The 22,262-nt window shown below is 37.6% G+C and overlaps 1 protein-coding gene across 1 annotated transcript in view; it reads left to right on the top strand.

Annotated features, from left to right (window-relative positions):
- Positions 1 to 22,262, top strand: part of ndufv2 (NADH:ubiquinone oxidoreductase core subunit V2) — a 71,527-nt gene that overhangs the window by 23,338 nt on the left and 25,927 nt on the right. Inside the window, exon 2 of the mRNA XM_039754779.1 lies at positions 7,033 to 7,098. Within this exon, the coding sequence (XP_039610713.1) occupies positions 7,033 to 7,098 (66 nt within the window). The remainder of the gene's footprint in view (positions 1 to 7,032; positions 7,099 to 22,262) is intronic.

Below are 22,262 nucleotides of genomic sequence, written 5' to 3'. Positions count from 1 at the left end.
TATGATTACTTATAGGTGGCATCACGAGGTTTCATATCACTAATGGGCCTTTTTCATAGCAGCCATATTGCCATGAAATAGTATTGCATGCACAGGTGTTAGTAATGACATAAATTAAGGTAACAATTATGCCACACTGAAACTGAACAGAAATGTCATTAATGGTATTCATTTCATGTCAAAATGGCTGCTGTGAAAAGGGTCCATTTCAGTGTGTCTAATTGATGCCAATGCTCTGCCCAGCATTACTCAGCACTGTACAAGATGTTTATACACAAAAAATATAAAAAAAAGACCTGGCCAAAAAGCAAATTTTGATGTCAATTTGAGGTTTTTACGAATTGATCAAATCCAGATCAATTTTTTAGTGTAATCTGGTTATTAGAGGAGTGGTGAAATTAGGTGAGGGTTTTTCTAACCCTGACTCATCCCCGATAGGTTTACTTATATATAGATTTCCCGTTAACCTCCTTCCTCTTCAGTCTGCCTGTTTAAGCTCTTTCATTACCATCTTGCATATAATGCAAACAAATTCCTGTAATCTGCAAAGCAGGTGTACAGTAAAGCTTCATGCCCGTTTGTAAGCTGCTTTCTCTGAGCATTAACACAACCTTCTGCCTTTTTGGAAATAACACTGGTCATCTCCAGTAAATCAAAGTACAGTATTTGTTTTTTGTCAAGATCTTCAGGATTATTACTTGACCACGTATGAGTAAATGTGTTCCTCACGGAACTTGTGTACCATCTAATATTGATTCTTGCCTCATGTTGTTAGCTGACTATATCTTTGTATGGAAAAGGATGAATGAATGTACTGCATGTTTTGATTTTTTTTTATAACTATCCCTCAAGCACTTTTTTGAAACCCTTCTGTCTTCCCCTTTTGGCCTCCCCTGAGGTCAGAAGTTTTGATGTTGTCTGGTGTTTCAGTTGCCATCCATGGCTTTCCTTTGTGCTGCGTTTTGGCATATTACCTCATTCCTTAGTCCAGGCTTTCTTTTGTTTTCATCTTTCATTGATTGATTATTTCTGGCTGTAGCCTACTCATTTTTTAGCTTCACTGGCCAGCTCTCATGTCCTTGAAATTAGACAGAATGTTTTTGCCATTTGCAAGTTTTCAACTTGTTAGTAGAGGTTTTTGTTTCGTAACTGTGTCAGCCTGAATATGCTTTTATGTTCTTCTTGCTGTTTTATATATGTGACTCGATTCATTCCTGTACATTGTTTTGTATTACTCTACCTTTTATTTCAGTTTCGCATTTAAAACTCTTTCTTTATTTGGCTCTGTATTGTTGGTGTTGTACAGAATTATTCAGGGTTGTTTCCAGTACTTCCAAACCATTATTTCTCATCACCACCTTCTTCTTCAATGAAGCTCTTTCATTCTCCTATTTCTATAAATTTACTTAATTTAGAAAAAAGTAAAAGTGATTATTTAATATCTAAAGTCATCTTCTTGTTAATGTTGCTTTAGGCATATACAGTAGATCTATATAACTGTCGTGTGTACTGTGTGTGGTATTTTTTTAACCTGACATTCTGTTTTTTTTTCACTTTTTCCCATTGAAGGTGCAAATTTAATTCTGCCTCTGTACATGTAGCCACCTCTTACTTATTCTTTTCCAGCTACTTATAAATATTAATCTCTTATTAAATCTCCTCTTCCTCTATTATGGTCTTGGATAATACCAGTATTTTCCAGGCATGTTTTGCACCAAGATGAGCCCCATAAATATTGCAAATATTATCTAAGATCTAATATTTCACCTTTCAGTTTTAGTTTAGTTTGCATGTATTTTTGATATTCAGTCCTTGTAGGCCCAATTGAATTCACTTCTAGTCACAATCCCAGTGCATCATTTATCTGAGCTGTGTGAGCAAAAATGTTGTAGCTAGAATATTGGTAGTATTTCCAGGTTTGTTTCAATTAATTTCATGGTGTGCACATATGGATGATTTTGGGCAGCATTAAAAAAAAGAATTTCTCAAGATTCAGACAAATAAGGAATTCAGTCTTACACAAATTTATGAGGAATGTACTTCACTCTTCTTAAAATTGTGTTGTACACACCTTTAATGATTTTAATTGAAAATCTGTTAGGGATTGAGCCCTAACTGGTAAGTGATTTCGTTAAGAATAAGCATCATTATTCTGTATAATTTGGAATTGTAATGACTAAAACAATTTGGGGTGAAAATGGGTATCCTTGGTGAACCAGAATATTATCTTGAAACTGAGAGAGAGAACCCACTGTGCTTGATTATTTTAGCACCTTGTTAAACTCACTTTTTGTACTGAGATGGAAAATGGTTCACCATTTCTAAAACTACATATAAGCTAAAAGTAATTGATTTGGAATTTGTCTACATTAGTGCTGGGTGGTATGACCAAAATTCTATATCACGGTATTTTTCAAAATTGTACCTATGGTATTCAACGGTATTTTTTTTCCATGTATGAGTTAACCACATTTTCCACTGCAATTACTGCAGTAGACTGGCTAAGAATAACCTATTCCACTGTCATGAGAATTTTACATTGTGCAAAAAAACATTTTAATGTTCACCCGAGTATTAATACAGGTTTGCATGGCCCCATAAAGTGATAGTTTTCAAGGAGGGGGACACTAATGAAGAGAAAATCACATTGCATGACAGATGCAGTCAAAATATAGAACCTTTTTATTGAACAAAATTTGCAAACAACTTAAACTAAAATTTTGACAACATATTGTCAACCATCTAAAGAGGCATTTAGACCTAGTAAAATATCCAGAGGTGCTTGTCAAAAGTTGTATTGCAATGAACATGTCTTAGAAAAGGAATAAATAGTAAATATTTTTTGTAAACCAACTACACTTTCTGTTTATGTTAACAATCTCTGTTCACTATCCACTGACACATTAAAGCGACTTTTTAGACAACTTTACCATCATTAAACTGCATAATATTTAAACTAATAAATAATAACAATAAAATAAATAATAGTGCATCTTCCAGTAATAATACTATTACTTCAAAATGCCACTGCATGACCATGGGGAGTTGATGTGATGATTGGGGTGAGTCGCACCCCATTGTCCTCAATTGCTTCATCGGCTTACTGAGGCATGTGAATAAGGTGCTGCGCCCACAGAGATGTATATTTATGGGCCGGCAGGATAGGGGGAAGCAAAAAAGTAAAGAGAGAACACAAGGAGGTTAAAGAAGGGAAAAAGGCAGTCATGGGAGACGATACAGACACCAGGAAGGTGAAGGCAGCATGAGCTGGGGCTCCATGAGGGAGCGCAGGCTGAGGTGATCTAGAGGCTGGCTCATCCCACTGACTAAGCCTGTAGAGTGGGGCGAGCGAAATGTAAGACCTTCCAATGGATCTGAGTGAGCGTGAAGGAAGACGGGAGGTGTGCCGACCTTGGATGGTCTCGCTGCACAGTGTGGCGGCAGCCAAGACAGGAGTTGGCAGAAAGCAGTTTGTGCTGTAAAGGCTCTGCCAGCAATGCCTATAAAGGATGAGCCGTGGAGACAGAAGGTGGTGTGCTGCGATTGGGCGAGGAGAGAGACTGCATTTTAACCTCTATTTTAACAGATTTATTCATTATGGATTTTATCCCCACGTTTCACTGGTTTTATGGATTTGCTATTTATTTGGTTACTGTATATTTCTGAACACTGCACAATGGACACTTTTGGTTTTACTTCTGACTGTTTTTAACAAAAGCACTTGAGCACTTTCCAACATCCCCTGGTTTCAATGAGATTTCTCAGCTCATCTTGGTCATAACTACTGGCGGTGTTGGTTCAACAAACTTGCATGTGGGAAGTGGGAGTCTGTAGGGGACTGGCTTTGTCACACTATTACACAGTAACTAGGTACATTACACAGTATTGAAAAAAATAAATAAAACATGTACAACTTGGCTTGCAGTATTATCCAGTAGTATAGAAACAGTATTCACACATTTGAATATAATGGTCCACATCCGAACTTTTAAAACCAAAGTATCTTCAGACAACAGACTTTTCTCTTCTGTGTCCTCATGTTCAACTTTATCGTCTACTACAGCTTCTGTTTAGGAATGTTCTGTCTATTTTCACTGCTCAATACCTCCACTAATGCATGTACTCTTCCATAGACATATATAGATAGAAGCCGCATTCACTGTGTTGCCCAGTCACCATGATACGTTGGCACATCCGCCATATTGAGAGTGGAAAAAGTGCCATTTAAACTAATACAGGTAGTCGTGGAAACCAGTTTTTCTGATGAAAAAACAATAACGTTTAAAACAGTATCGTTTACATACAACAGATTTTGGCGAATCGTTTAAAGGCAGTTTATATCCATTTTTACACTAATAATGGCAATTATTAAATAATAATAATTATTATTATTAAATAATTTCTCCCATATAAGTTAACATTTCTCGGACTGCCTTCTTTCATCGCTGAAACATTTCTAGACTTCATCCTGTTCTTACGCAACACAGTGCTGAAGTATTGGTTAATGCCCGAGTCACCTCACATATACAGTAGATTATTGTAATGATATTCTATCTGGCATCCCACAAAAACGTATCCATTGCTTACAACTTTTTCCAAATTCTGCTGCCAGGATAATAACCTGCTGTTCTAAATCCACTGAACATATCACACCTATTTTCTCTCAACTTCACTGGCTCCCTGCTCACTACTGAATACAATACAAAATACCGCTCTTAACATTTAAATCTCACCACAGTTTTGCTCCCCCCTGTCTCACTGATCTCCTACAGACTTACACTCCCTCTCCCTCACTCAGATCCTGTAATTTGAGAGTATTCAGTCTGGCAATATGGTGCAGCCTTAGTTTGTGAAAGGCAGACACAATTAAAGACATGAGCATAAAATGATGGTTGTCAATTTCAAACTGTGTTTCCTCAATGTGCTCCTTGAGTAAAAACACATCATCTGAACCAATCTCAGCCCGAACAAACTGATTGATCAAAGATACACTGACAGCTTGCCCTAATGTCCACTGTCGGATAACATGTTCAGCTACTTTAACCACCTTGACTGTACCCCCAGAAGGAAACATCAAACCTCCTTTGTTTTTTAATGTGAGCAAGTGGTAGCTTTGATCATATGATGCCGGTACAGCATCTGTTACTAAATTAGCATGGCACACATCACAGGACAGCTTTCTCAAAATCCCGTGTAATGGCTACCTCCCACTGCTTCCTGAGGTGGATTTCTTTGGGAAACCTTCAAAGTTTGAGAAATGTTAACAGCTAACAACAATCTACATAGTTAGTTACTAAATACTTTCAGCCAAAACGTTGTTTGGAGGCTCAATTGAGCACAGAAATGCATAGCTTTGCTAGCTTAGCCTGGCGTAGCTGAAGTTAAGATTATAAAACAGGATTTTCTAATGGCCAAATATAACCAAAACAATTGTTCAGCCTTACCTATGAAATGTAATCCCCCAGGATCTGGTTTAGAGCGTACAGCGGTTTGTACAATCCCAAGCAGCACATGTGTGAGGCATCTTTATCCATTACTTCACTCCACAGCAGTGCCACTCGCAATATGGCGGCGACATTGTTGTAGGATGCGGCTGGTCATGCTGCGTCTAGTAATTCTATGTCTGTGCTCTGTTCTATACCTGTTTAGCGGTGCAGCAGTGAAAAAGGTCCCCCCTTAAACAGTTTCCCACAGCGCCACGTTCTGAACGTTGTTTAAGTTATTTAAACCGGTGTTCCAGTATAAGAAAAATCCATATCATAACAAAAATTAAAAAATGGTTTTTGGTATGAACCGGTATACCGCCCAGCACTAGTCTACATAACACTACTCCCTGACTGCCATACACCCATTGCTTACTATTGAGCAGCTAATGGAAAGTCTGCTTTGATGTGTGTTTTTCATTTTTTTTTATTTTTGTGTTGTTATACCCCAGAATAATTTGTTCTTCAGGCCACGGCAGGGTTTTGGGAGTTATATGGGGTTGAAAGGGCAAACACTGAAATATGTTAACTAGAGGGATTTTTGCAATAATTTGGTTTTAATTCACATCCCAGAACCAGAAAATGGAGAAGTAGAATAACATGAATTGCATGCAATACTGATGTTTATCTTGTGTTGAATTCACTTCTTAGATACAATATATCATAATCCTCCGGTGAACATTAGTCCATTCATATTTGCAAAATGACCCTAATGCAGTTTTCTCTTTTGCTGCACGTTAATTTCTATTGAAATAGTTGACCCAATTTCAAATTTGTTTGAAATCCAACTTGTGCTAACTATATCGGCTGCCCATGGAGTACAGTATGTGCATTAAGATTTATTTATTTCCAGTGTACCTAATTCAGTGAATTTTGCCTTTGGTACCTGATTTAATAGGAATCTGTACCAAGGGATCTCCACCTGAATTTCATAACCATGTGTGAAATGCCAAGCATTCTCCCATCAAAATGTACCATGGACATAATTCCTGTGGCTGTCCGAAGGACACTGACATTCTGGTGACCATTGACACTAGTTCACTCTCTAATATGTAAAATTCATGCATACACAATTGGCACATTGTCACTTGTTACAGAAATTGATAAAGCAACAAGTCTAATCAATCAACCAATTCAAAAGGGACAAGCATGCTTGACAGAAGAAATAGAAAGTACCCAGGAAGAATAAGAGGCATTGCATGAGTAAATGTTGCAATAATTTATAGATATTTAATGCACAGAAATTTTTAAATTGAGATTTTAACACTTAAATATTTAGTATAGGAGCCTTTGACAAGTTATTTATTTAAATTTATCAGTCCCTGTTCTATTTACTTTGCCACTCATGGTAATAATTCATTCTGGTTCGTCACCATTCAAAAAGTAAGCAGTCTGTAGCATAATTGTTACCTGAGGGTTTAACTAAGAAAGGTACTGGTTGATCACTGTGTATATTGAGAAGAATGTAATGATTAATTGTGTTTGAAACTAGCGTTTCTTTTGATTTTAATTTTGTATTTTTCTTTCCTTTCTAAACTGGATGTTTTAGGTGAGACAGATTCGCAGTCTACATCAGACAGCAGTACGCACTGGAGGTGGGGGAGCACTCTTTGTGGTAAGCTGTGAAATTTGTTTGAGACAAATTTTTAGTTTATGATGCACTCGTAGTACATGGCAAAAAATGTAATGATTTAATAAATGGCATAGATTTCAGGTGTATGTGGTAGCATTTTTGCATGTTTATTTACCTCATCAAAGAAATAGAGGTAACATTTTTGTTTACTAAATATTTTTGTAGTAATGAGTCAAATAAAAAAAAATGTTAATGTAATTGCATGTATTAGTAGCACTTGTTACATGCATATTTTTAATAGCAGTATACAATATCAGACAGTCACCCCACCAGATTTGAGATTTTGACATTTTTGGTTATTTGTGAGTTGGCATTTGACAATTAAATGGGAATGTTTTTGGTGATTGCCGAAACAATGCAGAAAATTGCAGTTGACATGATATATAAACAATACTGAAAATGATTTGATAAAATCAAAATATTTAAATATTTGTATCTAAGTGCATACTATATCAGTAAAAAAAAGTAACAAAAAAAAACAAAAAACCTGTGGGATCTTTGCCAGCTGCCACCTTCCTTCACTGCTCCCTTAGATATTCCAGACATATTCTCCCAGCTGGTTCACTCTATGCTCTTTCTCTCTCTCTCCTATGCCAGAAATCCTGTCATAGCTCTAACCATCTTCTTCGGCTCTTGCCTTTCGCTCAAGTCTCTGTTTCCTTTCTCCCAATTTCTTTCTCATGTTAAACTTGCCCCCTCCCTCTTTCCCCCAAAATCGTTGCTCCTAACTCCAGCAGATGCCGTAAACTCACCCGTCACTAAATGGCAATAAACCCATTGACCAGGTTCATGTGTGTGCCACTGCTGGATAACTGTTGAATTGTCCCACCTCTGTCAATGTAAACCTTTTTAAGTAGTGTAAAAAGTGCAATATATGTGTCATGAATTAATTAACCAGCAGTTTAAATAAAAAAAAATAAAATAAATAAAAGTGATAAATTAAACCAAAAAAACAATGTTTATTACCTTTCTAGCAAACGTTCATTTACATCTTTAAATACAGCATGTGGCAACGTTTGGGTAGAGCGTTTCTTTGAGTGACTTTGTAGATGAATGCAAATTATTTTACTACAGGTCCTGTTAATTAATGAGTTTTTTTTTTTTTTTGCAATTCTGTTTCAAGAATTGGTTGGTGACTTTTTCAAAAGTGCTTTAACTTGAGCTGATTTGATTGATTTGATTTATGAGTATTGTGGAGTGGAGGCTGCTTAGTGCACTTTATTGTTTAAATAAATTTAATATTTGGACTTTTACCTGGTGTCTGGCGTCTGGTGTGAGGGTTCAATGGGACGACAGCACCCCGTATCTGTCACAATATGCATTTGTATGTGTAATATATGTATACATGTGTCTATAAACTCTCCCAACACACTCATATTTATTTGCAGTATTTACAGTAAAGTTCAGTGCACAACCCAGTGCCTCCAGCACCGATCCCCCAAAGTCCAGGCCTCACAGTCTCCAGTGCCTTCCTTCTGGCCGCCTCCACTCCTCTCTCTGAGCTCTGTCCTCTTCCACCCGACTCTTGCTGCCGAATGCCGGGAGGCGGCCCCTTATATACCAGCCCGGATGGGCTTCAGCTGCTTCCCACCAGTCCTCCACGGACTCACCCCCCATGTGGCGGAAGTGCCGGCTGTGCACCCGGAAGCCCTCCGGGTGTCCCCAGTCTTCTTCCCCCCAGCACTTCCTGGTGTGGCGGTAGTGCTGAGGTCCAGGGTTCTTCAGGCACCGGGGCGCCCCCTGGCAGTGGCCACGGGCCCGTACAGGGTTGGGCTTCCAAGCCCTCTACCTGTGGCCCCTAACACAACCAGGACGGTCGCCCCTTCCTGGTCTGGAGGAGGCGCAAGCCCTCCTCCGGTCCTCCTGGCTGGGTACCACCCCAAGCCGCCCACCATAATATACATACTGTATATATAAAATCTTAATCCTAAAAATGCAACAATTTTATGTGACTTTTTTGTCACACTTTTAATCGGGCTTATTTTAAAACCTATATATATATATATATATATATATATATATATATATATATATATATATATATATATATATATATATATATATATATATATATATATATATATATTTCAGAATTTATCGAACTTTAATGTGATGTTGCTAGATTTTCAGATTCTTACTCCGTTTTTAAATTATAAATTAAAATATCAAGAAAGTCATGGTTTTTAATATCAAGACAGTCATGGTTTTTATTTTTGATCGAGTAACCTTTCTTTCACAGGAACAAACTATTAAAAAAATTAGCTATTCATAACACCAGTGTTTGTATTTAGGTGGTTTAGTTAGCTGAAGGTCAAGGCGCCAGGGGGGCTTGCCTTGCTAGTATGTATATATAATATATAAAAAAAAAAAAGTAATATATTGAAAAAATGTCAATGAATATGTTTTGTTCCAGAGAGTTGTATGCTTTTTGTGCTGACAATAACATTATTGATTTCTATGGCACATATATATGAAAAGGATGGGTTTTTTCTGTTTTCAAAGCTTAAGGATGGCTTCTTTCACCTGCATTGAGAGCACCATTGACCGCATGTTGTCTGTTCACAGCAAAATCTTCCACATGCAAGCACCACACCTCAAATCAACTCCAGGCCTTTTATCTGCTTAATTGATAATGACATAACGACGGACTTGCCCACACCTACCCATGAAATAGCCTTTGAGTGAATTGTCCAATTACTTTTGAGCCCCTGAAATGAAGGAATTGTGTTAAAAAAATGCTTTAGTTGCATCACATTTTTATGCAATAGTTTTGTTCACCCCACTGTATTAAAGCTGAAAGTGTGCACTTCAACTGCATCTGAGCTGTTTCATTTAAAATTCATTGTGGTAATGTACAGAACCACAATTAGAAAAAAGTTGTCTCTGTCCAAATATTTATGGACCTAACTTTAGCTCAAAGTGATTTCAAGATGTCACAAGAACTAGTTACATGTAAAGAAAAACAAATTAAAATAAGTTGAAAATAAGCATAGATATTATGCAAAAAATTAAATAATGCACATTTACATAAGACACATGTACAATTAAGAGAAATAGTCCAAATGACAGTCCAGTAATATGGTCAGTTGGCAAGGGTGGATAGGGGGAAAAAACACCCTCTAGTTAAGTTGGAGAAAAAAAAAAAATAAACGGTAGGGGTTGTAAGACATGACCACCCAGCACCCACTGGCCTTTCTGCCTAACATAAATGTTCTTAGGTTTCTTTATTATGTGTGTTTTTCTTTTTTCCTCTTTAAGGCTTCTTGTTTGATGCAATGTGTGTTGTGACAGGTCGAGTTAGCATATTTTGAAAAAGTGTCGCATCTGAAGCTCAGCACTCATTTGGGAGAGAACTGAACTCTGCACACATATGGGATTACAGAGGCAGAGTTAAATTTTACTTATTGGCATTGAAGAATATAATTGTACAGTCATGGATTTGCTTTTGAATGCATGAGTAAAATCTATCAACACAACACATTCTGAGTTTGCTCCAGACATACAATAGCCATTAATGACAAGACCTGACCAATAGCCATTGCTACTTGAGAGGAATACTGTTTTGAGTCTATGAGGGGAGTTTGCTATGATCTAATTAAAACAGTTCATTTTTCTAAAATAAATCATAGATGTCCAAACTAAAATAGAAATTATTCAGCTAATTATTGAAAAGAACTTAATTTTCAAAGGTCCTGCTGAATTTCTTGAGCCATTAATTTTAATGCCCACTAGTCTTTCTTTGCGTCATTCTTGTAACAAAGTTTTGCATGTTTATGATAACTGCATTCCTTAATCTTTTTTGTAATTTTCGACACAGTTTTGTTCTTTTATACCTATCATGAGATAGCTGCTGCGTACTTTGTTCTGTCAGTGAGGACATCCCAGTCGGTACATCACAAACAGTCCTCAGGTGTCTAAAGTACTTTAGCCAACCTGTTTCTAATGTCCACTGTTTTGTTTTTTGTTTGGCTCTGGTGTAGTTGATAAATTAGTGTAGGTGGATCATATTGTGATATCTTAGCATCAACTGAGACAGACTTTGCTGTTATTTGTTGTGTTGGACGTACTAGCAGATGGCCGCTCAGACCTTTAATCTCAAAATAAACTTAACTAATGGTTAAGCTTCTACTGTGAGTTGTTTTCATCATTTTATTATTAATAGTAGGGTCAACCACAAGCCACTTTAACACTCACACACACAACCCCAAAGTTTTCCAGGTTAACCCATTCGGAAATTAATTGGAATTCACCTGATCTGGAAATGTTGCAGGTTAATACTATTCACACATGAAACCTGCTATGGCTGTATAAATTGCAGATGTTCTGTAGTCGATGAGTGCAGGTTTTTTTTTTTTCCCCCTGTAATTGTCTAAACGAAAATACACTGGTAAGCAGTGGTTAAATGTTAAATTCGTTGCATTTATTTATTAACTATAATGTACTTAAATTGCCAACATATCTAGAAATTAATACAACTGTTAAGCAGAAATGGAAAATTTGAAAGCATGGCTGCATTTGGTGATAAGTGGGTTGAATAGTTTCTGCTTGTCTTGCAGGAACAGAGAACATCACCTATTTAAAAATTTCTGGACACATTTTGAAATTACTAAACTAAGAAAACAAAAGTTTGTTTACTGAAATTAGTATCAGCATAACAAATAATTTCTCTTTGATACTTTGCATGCCGTGCACAGTCATTTACTGGATTTGTTCACACAGCAGCAACCCTGAATATTTATTTACAATTGTACTAGATGTTGACCTGGGAAAGTGCCAGGTCAACTCTCTGCTTTGAATCATTTCTCATAGCAAATATTGTGATCCTATAGAGCAGTGGTGGCGAACCTATGGCACGTGTACCAAAGGGGGCACTCAGAGCCCTCTCAGTGGGCACGCGCGCCGTCGCCCGAGCACAGAGTTCGTTACTATAAAGCCAGAGGAATGCGGGACCGGGCTGCTCCCCTCACTGCTCCCCCTCTTCACGCGCACCGGAGGACTTCTCTCACATCACCCGCCCCTCTGCCCAGCAGCCCAATGGAAGCGCTTCCTTCCTCTCCTGTCTGGGGTAAGGCGGGCGGCACATTTGCTGCTTGAGGGTGCGGCATGGACTGCAGCCTTTTGAGTCTGTGATTCCCGTGGTGGGGTTGGAGGGGATGTGGTATAGCGGGTCCACAGCTCAAAATTGAAAAGGCCAGTTTTAACAGATAATTGCCGCACTCGCGGCTTAAAGGGGGTTATGGTAGAGTGGCCGGAGCAGTTTCCGGGAGCTTTGTGATGCGGGCAGTCCTCGCTTAAGCGCACAGGTGAGGAGTCGTCCGCATCTGTAATTATTGCCGGGAGTTGCTAATCGCCACACCTGATCCACTACCCCATAATATATAATGCTTTGGGGGCGGAGCTTAATAGGGAAGACCTGCGTGAAACACTTGAGAGGATCGAAGGGATGACAAAGGACAGCACAGTTAGTTATGAAAATGAAATCCTTATAGTGTGGAATTCTCTGCCAAATCTTAAGTCAATGAAGGCACTTGAGATTGCTTTCCTTACTTTGTTTGGAGCATCTTATGCTTGTGCGCAGCTGTTTTCAGCTTTGAATTAAATCAAATCTGACACCAGAAACAGACTAACAGATGACCTGAGTGCTGCATGTGTTGCTCTCAAACTTACAAAGTATGAGCCAAGGTTAGACAAATTATCAGCATGCATACAACAGCAAAAAGCACATTAATTGTTCAAAAGCATACCGAATGCAAACTTTTACCTTTCAACAAAAAGTTGTTTGTATCATTGAAAGCTCCGCTATTATGTTTTTCTTTTAAGACAAAAGATGTTAATGTATGAGTGGCTTTTCTAAACTAAAAGCTCAGTAGATAGACAGATTATCAGTATTGGCAGTTCAGTCCAATTTGTCATCCAGCTGCACTCCCAGGTATTTATAGGTCTGTACCCTCTGCACACACTCACCTCTGATGATCACGGGGTCCATGAGGGGCCTGGGCCTCCTAAAATCCACCACCAGCTCCTTGGTTATGCTGGTGTTCAGTTTTAGGTGGTATTCAGGTTAAATTGCCATGTTGGCACTTTGCGATAAATAAGTGGGTTTTGGATTGCAGTTTGGGCACTTGGTTTCTAAATGGTTCGCCATCACTGCTATAGAGGGTGTAAATAGTTCAGTATCACAATTATTTTGTTGTAATAAGGCTATTAACCAACAGTTAATTTGGATTTGTTGCTGTTAACTAGATTTTGGAAATTGAAATTACACAGATTTGGTGACCACCATAAAGATACCATGTATAAGATGGGAATTTGTCCGCATTATTATACAAACATTCCGAACAACTTGTGAAGTTGTTGTCTGAAAGGTTTCTTTTATTCAGTTTCCTTAATCCCTCCTTTCTTGCCTCATCTCCTTATTCAGAGTGCCATTTCTTTACAGCATTTTGATGGTAACTGAAGAATTTCCGTCACTAGATCAGTGAGTACATCCCATAAGCATGCTACCCTGGAATGCACATTCCTGTCACTTGTACTAATCTGTCCAACTTTGCAGCTGGAACAGTTCATCAGGAGAACGATTAGAAAATAAAACAGGAAAAACTGTACCAAAACTGAATTTTTCTTTGTTATGTGAATTAAAAGCCTCAAAATAACTTCAATTGAGTAACAAGTTATGGATCAAGAAAATGGAGACAAAAACAAAAAAGTGCCAGAATCCAAAGTTCAGATTCAGATAAGTATTCAAAGCATTGGCTGGTTCACAACTTTTCAGTTTTTGTAGTTATGTTTCAGTTACGTAAATCACCTTACTGTAATCAACATTCTAGCTAAGGATGGTAATTTTAAATCATTACAATTTGTTGTGAAGGGCTTAAAATTTGACATTTTGTTGTCTTCTGTGCTGTCAAAGTAAAAGGTGTCTAATATAGGTCTTTGTTGGACTGGATTCCATCTAATGCTTACCCCGACAAAAATGTTTCAACCAGATAACCTATTAGTTTCTTCTCTGCTTCTGTGCCACTACTAATTGAAGAGGATCTAACACCGAAGAACACCACTTGTATGAATCTCCAATAAAACTAAATTATGCTTTTTGCACATACTCCTTCTTTTTTTTTTTAAGTATGGGGGAAAGATTCTGCTGTACGCATACTTCTTAATCACACTGTCAATAGTTTATTTAAGCAGGCCTATGGACTAAAAAAGTGACTTGGGAGCAGTTGGGTCCTATAAACAGAAACAGAAGCCATAGTTAATATTAACATAAAGATTTACTGTGTTCCCTGTTCTGGGCCTGTAGGTCTGTTCATCTCTTTTTCTAGCCTGACTAGCAAGGGTACCCAGCAGTGGCTTGGGTGGGGGCACCAACTAAGTTTTAGAGCAAAACATAGCCTGTGGTGTTCCCCTGTATAAATGGGGAGTCTACGCATTATTTGGCAGAGACAGATGTAACACTGTGGATTTACATTCTGGGCAAATATACCTTCAACCTTGCATGTTAGATTCTTCAGTTTCTCCATTGTGACAGACCTGTGACTGCTGAATGGACTTTTGGTCAAACTTTAAAACTATGAACTTTTTTTGTTAGAACATCAAAACTATATACGTCCTGAGTTAAGATGGTATTCCTTAGACTTTGAGCTGGTATCACTGACTATCAAAATAGGTGCCCCTTTGCCATCCTGTATACTAAATAAGGCTTCTTACTTTTAGTTGAACCAAGCCAATGTCACACACAGGGATCAGGACCAAATTGTCTGAATGAAGGGACTTTTGAGGTGATTATTAAATAAATCTTCCAACAATGAGACATTAAGGGAATTGTGTTGTTTTGATTTAATGCTGTTTAGTGCAGAAAAGCCTTGTTTACAATGTACAAACATTCAAAGCATTTCTGAAATCTGTACAGTAAGATTCTTTTGTCAAGATAACCTTACACAAACCTCTGTAAGCCATTCTGCAAACTGCTGCTTTAGTAATTGGAGTGATCTCCACTCAGTTTGAAGATTACATGACAACAGTAAAATGAAAGTGATTCACCCATGTTACCTCTGACTCAGTTGACACCAAATGTATAGGTTTTCTCTTGCCTAATTTAGGCTGGTCTGCTTTATTTAACAACAGTAACAGAATACACTTGACTTGAGCATTCGTAGTTTTCATCCTCTTTCTCTGTATGTTTATCATTTGTTTGCTCAGAGGTTGATGCGCTTGCTGCTTACTGAGCAGCTCTTCTTTTCTCCACCCTAGCAGCCCGCTTCTTCTCTCCTATTGTCAGAATCTTTTTGCGTTAAAACTGATTAAGTCCGTCTTTGTGTTGCAATTACTTAGTATGTTTTATTTAATTTTTCACTTAAGCTGGCACTTAAGTTTTTAATCTGCCTCAAGAATGATTTAAGATATGAAGAGGTAGGGGAAGTGATGGCGAAGGTGGTAGGTATGAGAGCGGCACCCATACGCCACACCGCTGCCCCGCTGGCCGCTAACAAGAGTTGATTCAACAATAAAAATAAAAAGAGGAATAATCTTGGAGGTCAATCATCACCCCGAAAACAGATAGTAGACTTCACCTAGTATATGTGTAGCAAATTTCAGGTCAATTGGTCAAACGGTTTGCGAGCTACAGGTGGTTTAAAATCCTGGACAGACAAATGGACATCCATGGTAGCATATTATATAAGAAGATAGATTTTATTGTTTTTAATGTTCCCTAAGCAAGTCAATTTTTAAGTTCACCAACTACAAGAAGAAAAAAATAATCCCTGCATTGCCTTAATCACATTATCTCTTCCAGATACGTCAGTTTCAGTCTAGAATGAGGGAGATGCATTTTTTCTTTGCAGCACCACTCAGTGTTTGCCCTTTACATTTGTCTGCATGGCACCCAATAAATTCAGAATTTACTGGGTTATCATACATCCTTGATACATTCATTACCCTCTTTTTCATCAGCAAGGTTTGAGGCGTATGTTGTGAACGGCAGTCCTTACAGGGTGCATTCACTTTTCTTTTCCATTCTTTAGAGTTCTTCTCAGAATATTATTTTTTTATGGTCAAGAGGGATGAAGTCGGCTAAAGGTGTCTCTCTTGGGACACGCTTCACAATTACACAATCACAAGCATTTTTATGCCTCTCATTTTTTGTTTTCATTTCATTTCTTTGTAGAAACGATTTGTCGCTTTGAAATGCTTGGTTTTCTCTGCAACCTCCTGTCTGGCTTTATAAGAAAAGTCGCAGCATACCACTTGTTTAACTTTATTATACCTAAGCCAAGGAAATTCCTCAAGCCGTTCAACCCTATTTATAAATTAATTGCTCGATTTAGATGGCCCATCATATGCACTGAACATTAGAACATGTTTTAATATCTTTGTTCATTTATTTACTTTGTTTTTGCATATTTTTTGTTGTTTGGTTTATGAGTTTACGTTGTTCCAATTATCCAGTATGACTGCAGTGTTATGACATCAGTGGGTGTGGTCATGCAAATTAACATTTGATTTCAAGACAGCCAATTTCCTCCTCTCTGAAAGCAGGCCTTTTTAATAATAAAATTATTAGGTAGCAATGAAAATTCACTTATTTCAGTGCATTACATTTTTGAGTAGCTTTTGTGTTCCTATTTCGTTTGTTGACTGTTGTCAATGTTTGCATTAAACTCGTGATATGAAGTTTGAGAATCCATCACAGCAGTCAAAGGGCTACTGAGGGATGCACGAAACCTTTAACAGGATTTAAAAATGAACTCCAATAAATGCAAACTATACATCAACCCAGAGGATTTGATTTTGGTGACTACCCTTTAACTTATTGTTGCACATTCCAATTTTTGTGTCTCATCTCCCCATTTTAGTTGTGGTCTGGAGCGCTATTGAGTCATTATTTATTAAAGAACTTTTAATATTAAAAGGAATGATTAAAAATGAACCAATATACCATATGAACCTAGTTATACATTCTACCAAAGTGGCAGATAAGTCACTTTTACTTTGGCTGTAAAGGCCTAAATTGAAGAATGTTCTTGGAAGTTGAACAGAAGATGCTGTATTCCGTCTTGCAAATAGTGTGCATGCAGCATAGTACTGTGTTTAGAGCACTGTGTCTACACTGAAGACGGACAAAGTTAATGTTTTTGAAAGAAAAAGATGATATTGCAGCCGAAGACATATGTGGTAGAAAAATACAAAGTGGTGTTTACCCTGTGCTTCACATGCCATATCCAGTTAAGTTCAGCAGCTAGCATTCCCACAGTACAGTGTAGACCAGTTGTTGCTTAGGGTCAGGATTCAAAATTTTAAATCCCAATGGTTAGTAAAATCTCATTTAAATGTGTGTATACTCTGGTGCGATTTACTCATGATTATGTGGAGCATGTCTGGAGTTGCTTACCATTGCTTCCTTCAGCTACACAGCCTGCCCCTGTCTTGCAGACCAAGCTTTACTGGTAGATCTGTATCCTCTGTAGATTAAGAATTGAGTTGGTTTTATCTACTGTGTGCTTCTTTTCTAACGCGCCAGAATCTGTTCACCTGCTGCAAAGGCTCTGGCTCCACTTTTTACCATGAGTGTTGGCAGAAGACATTCCATTGTCAAAATAATATAAACTTAATAAATCTAATAGATCAAAGGGGCATTTATTATCCACAAGAGGAATTTTTTTTTCTGGTTATTTTAGAAATAGATATCTTCTTACAAAAATTTAGATGAGCTTTACTAACTAACTCTCTGTATTTGGTCAGCTGGGGCTTTTAGTTACAAATCTTAACATGTGATTTGCTGGATTGATTGCATTTTTGGTTGGACTTGTTAATCTCTTGTTTATAACAATGTGGATTTCATTGTTGCATTATAACTCTTCTCTTGTAACATATCTGAATATGAAATTTCTAACAGCGGAAAAAATACAAGCTGACTCTCACTGTTCATTAACAGTATAGCTCCCCATGACTCTCTGATTTTGTACATACAGTACAATCTAAAATATAGAAGAACAAGGAGAAATATGGGGCAATATTAAATGGGCACAAATGTTTCATTGAAGCAGCACCAATATGCATTGGCATATAGCGCACAGTGTGAGAGGTCTGTAATCTAAGCAGACTAAGTAGTAACCAGCCGCTTCACCACTGTCTTTCCATTGTAACCAGCTTCCTGCGTTTTTGAGGCAGCCCAGCACAGTCTTCACTGCAATATCTCCCTTGTGTTTCTCAAAGCAGCCTATGCTGAATGTTTTTCAGCCTCCTCCTAAGGTTAACAATAGGATTCTCTGTGAGCCAGTGAGGCAGTAGTGGATTTCCAGATTACATCACAGAGCACTTTACCTTCCTTCCTTCCTTCTTTCCGGCTTGCTTGCTTTGCCAGTTGTATACACAAGCCAGGCAACAGCAGCTTCTGATCTCCTATGAGGAGACCCTCACAAGTGGCTCTCTATTGGCATACACACACAGTATCTTACCGAGAACAGGCGAGTTTCTTTCTGCGTGTTACTCTGTATTCATATCTGTCACTGGATGAACTCTGAGTATACCAGTGTCTGCATCATAGTTTGTACATTTCTTGATTCATCATTACATGTTAAAAAAACACAAGAATAAATTAATGAGAGTGTAGATGACAGCAGACTTTAATAAGGTCTTTGCACATTGGATGTGATATAGAAGTATAGAAGAGGGCTCTGTGTTTTTCTTTCAATATAATTATTCTTAAAATATGGCAGTTGTGATCACTCCAGTTCAGTGTGCCATGTGTAGTGTGACTCACTCTCTAAATTCATCAAGGGAAATATCCTTTTTTTTCTTTCTTTCTTCTCTATCCTTCAGTAGTAGCAATTTTTAGCACTCATGTGTTAGCAGTGCTTTCTACTATTCCCAGGTACATTAGAACCATTTCATTAGTTTATTGTGGCTTTCATGTAGAATCCTTCTGTGTGTGTGTATATATATATATCTATGTGTATATAGATAACATTTTTTGTTAAATGTTTTCAACATAAAAAAATTTATTTATAATGAACAAATATTGTATACAAACAAAATAAAACCTAATACATAAGAGAATTTCAAGAAATAAACAGATGTTGGTGAAGCCAATTAGTGTATTGTAATGTTTTTTTCTTTCACTTTTGCTTAACTTAATTTTCTTCTTCACTGGTTTTTTTTCTTTTTTGCCACGCTTTCCTCACTTTCATTCTCAAGGTGTTTCAATAGTAACCTATATAAGGAGCTTTGTTTAGTCCTCTCCTTTAGAATGTTTCTGAAATGAGTTAGGTAAGTGTCATTAAATAGCGCCACTGCACTATCAGTTGTAACTTTTTCAGGGTGTTTCTTTTCTTTAAAGTTCAAAACTTTTTCCCACATTGCAAACACTTCCTTTATCTCACTTTATGAGGTAACCTCCTCCGCGATACCGATCTCCTGCAGAACCTCCGTATGTTGCCGCGTCTGTAGTTCCGTCAACTCCTTCATCGTCAGTTCCTCGGAATGTGCGGCGACAAGCTCTTTGATGGCTCGTAACTTAAACTCATACGTTGGGGCACTCGTATCTCAAGGTACCACTGTGTGTGTGTGTGTGTGTGTGTGTGTGTGTGTATATATATGTGTATTATATATATATATATATATATATACACACACACATAATGGGTACGGAAAGTATTCAGACCCCCTTCAATTTTTCACTCTTGGTTATATTGCAGCCATTTGCTAAAATCATTTAAATTATTTTTTCCCTCATTAATGTACACACAGCACCCCATATTGACAGACAAAAAAAAGAATTTTTGAAATTGTTGCAGATTTATTAAAAAAGAAAAACTGAAAATCACATGGTCCTAAGTATTCAGACCCTTTGCTCAGTATTTAGTAGAAGCACCCTTTTGAGCTAATACAGCTATGAGTCTTCTTGGGAAAGATGCAACAAGTTTTTCACACCTGGATTTGGGGATCCTCTGCCATTCCTCCTTGCAGATCCTCTCCAGTTCTGTCAGGTTGGATGGTAAACGTTGGTGGACAGCCATTTTTAGGTCTCTCCAGAGATGCTCAATTGGGTTTAAATCACTCCTTCCTTATTTTATCTGTGTGCTTAGGGTCATTGTCTTGGAGTTTGCTAAAAGACACCTGAAGGACTCTGAGATGGTGAGAAATAAGATTCTCTGGTCTGATGAGACCAAGATAGAACTTTTTGGCTTTAATTCTAAGCGGTATGTGTGGAGACAACCAGGCACTGCTCATCACTTGTCCAATACAGTCCCCACAGTGAAGTATGGCGGTGGCAGCATCATGCTGTGGGGGTGTTTATCAGCTGCAGGGACAGGACGACTGGTTGCAATCGAGGGAAAGATGAATGCGGCCAAGTACAGGGATATCCTGGACAAAAACCTTCTCCAGAGCGCTAAGGACCTCAGACTGGGCCGAAGGTTTACCTTCCAACAAGACAATGACCCTAAGCACACAGCTAAAATAACGAAGAAGTGGCTTCATAACAACTCTGTGACTGTTCTTGAATGGCCCAGCCAGAGCCCTGACTTAAACCCAATTGAGCAATAGAGACCTAAAAATGGCTGTCCACCAACGTTTACCATTCAACCTGACAGAACTGGAGAGGATCTGCAAGGAGGAATGGCAGAGGATCCCCAAATCCAGGTGTGAAAAACTTGTTGCATCTTTCCCAAGAAGACTCATGGCTGTATTAGCTCAAAAGGGTGCTTCTACTAAATACTGAGCAAAGGGTCTGAATACTTAGGACCATGTGATATTTCAGTTTTTCTTTTTTAATAAATCTGCAACAATTTCAAAAATTCTTTTTTTTGTCTGTCAATATGGGGTGCTGTGTGTACATTAATGAGGGAAAAAATTAATTTAAATGATTTTAGCAAATGGCTGCAATATAACCAAGAGTGAAAAATTGAAGGGGGTCTGAATACTTTCCGTACGCACTGTGTGTGTGTATATATATGTGTGTGTATATATAATTTTTCTTTTTTTCCTGTAGTAAAGACAATCTTCTTTTTCAATTCTTTATTTTATTTTTTAAGAGGGTTAAAAAGGCCCTTATATAAGCAACTGAAAACCACTGTGGCATTGCAGAGGCTTTGACTTCTGTCCATCTGATAACTGAATAGCTGAAAATGGCTATAACAATATTTGTGATAACCTTTCCAAGATTACATTTTAAAAAATCATACCATAGATATTTCTTAAATTTCTTTATATTGATGAAAATCAAACACATGTAATACACTGAAGTGTAAATGTTATACCAGTGATTACACAGTGAACAAAAATGCATCAGCAGAGATTTTAACAGAGTACTTTAGGGTGTGCAGTTTATCAGCTCTGAAATACTGGTAGACATTTTCATATATCATTTCTATTGCTGTAGAAGACCTCAGAAAGTTGCCCTTGTTATTCTGTTACAAAAGTGATGAAATACATTGGGAAGTGGATGTTCCAGTTAACTTCAGACACAGCTGGTGCTTTTCACTGCGCACATCCACAACCCTCCATCCAACCACCTTTGTAATTGTTAGAGAGTTCCTGTCCTTACTCCTAAAATTCCCAGCAAACCAGCTCCCTCTTGCATTTGGAATTATTTTTAGATTTGAACAAGTCATCTCTTTGAAGAGGACATTTGCCCACTCCTGCTATTCTTGAAGATGGTGATAAGAACCAAGAAAACAGTATGGCTATTTGTTCTACTTCAAGCCCTAAAGTAGCCCTGGGTTAACCATTAAGCAGAATAATCACATGCTTAAGTCAACATGGAAGGAAAACCAGCAACACATGCTTTTTATTTATTTATTTTTTTAAATAAAGTAGGAGACCAGAGCATATAAAAGCAGTTGATTAAATAACGTATGTGTTGAAATGCTGCATAACTTCAAAGTTAAAATGTCTCTGTTCCATTGCTTTGTTTCATACAAATAGTGATGTTTCTTCATTTAATATCTCTCTTTAAAACATCCTCCACCAACATCAGTTTCTGTAGAAATTGTAGAAGTTTAAGCTTAATAAAAAATCATGAGGTTTAAAAATAAATGAGAAGACAGTGTTAAGCAACATTAGGAAAACAGTTACACATGTTAAATTCCTATTAAGTGATTAACTGTTGGAATTTCAGGACTGATCCAATGCAATAAAGGTGGAGA

This window comes from Polypterus senegalus, chromosome 5 (genome assembly GCF_016835505.1).
Source record: "Polypterus senegalus isolate Bchr_013 chromosome 5, ASM1683550v1, whole genome shotgun sequence".
NCBI lineage: Eukaryota > Metazoa > Chordata > Cladistia > Polypteriformes > Polypteridae > Polypterus > Polypterus senegalus.
The sequence above is the reverse complement of the archived record's forward strand: the minus strand, read 5'-3'. Positions and strand labels throughout refer to the sequence as shown.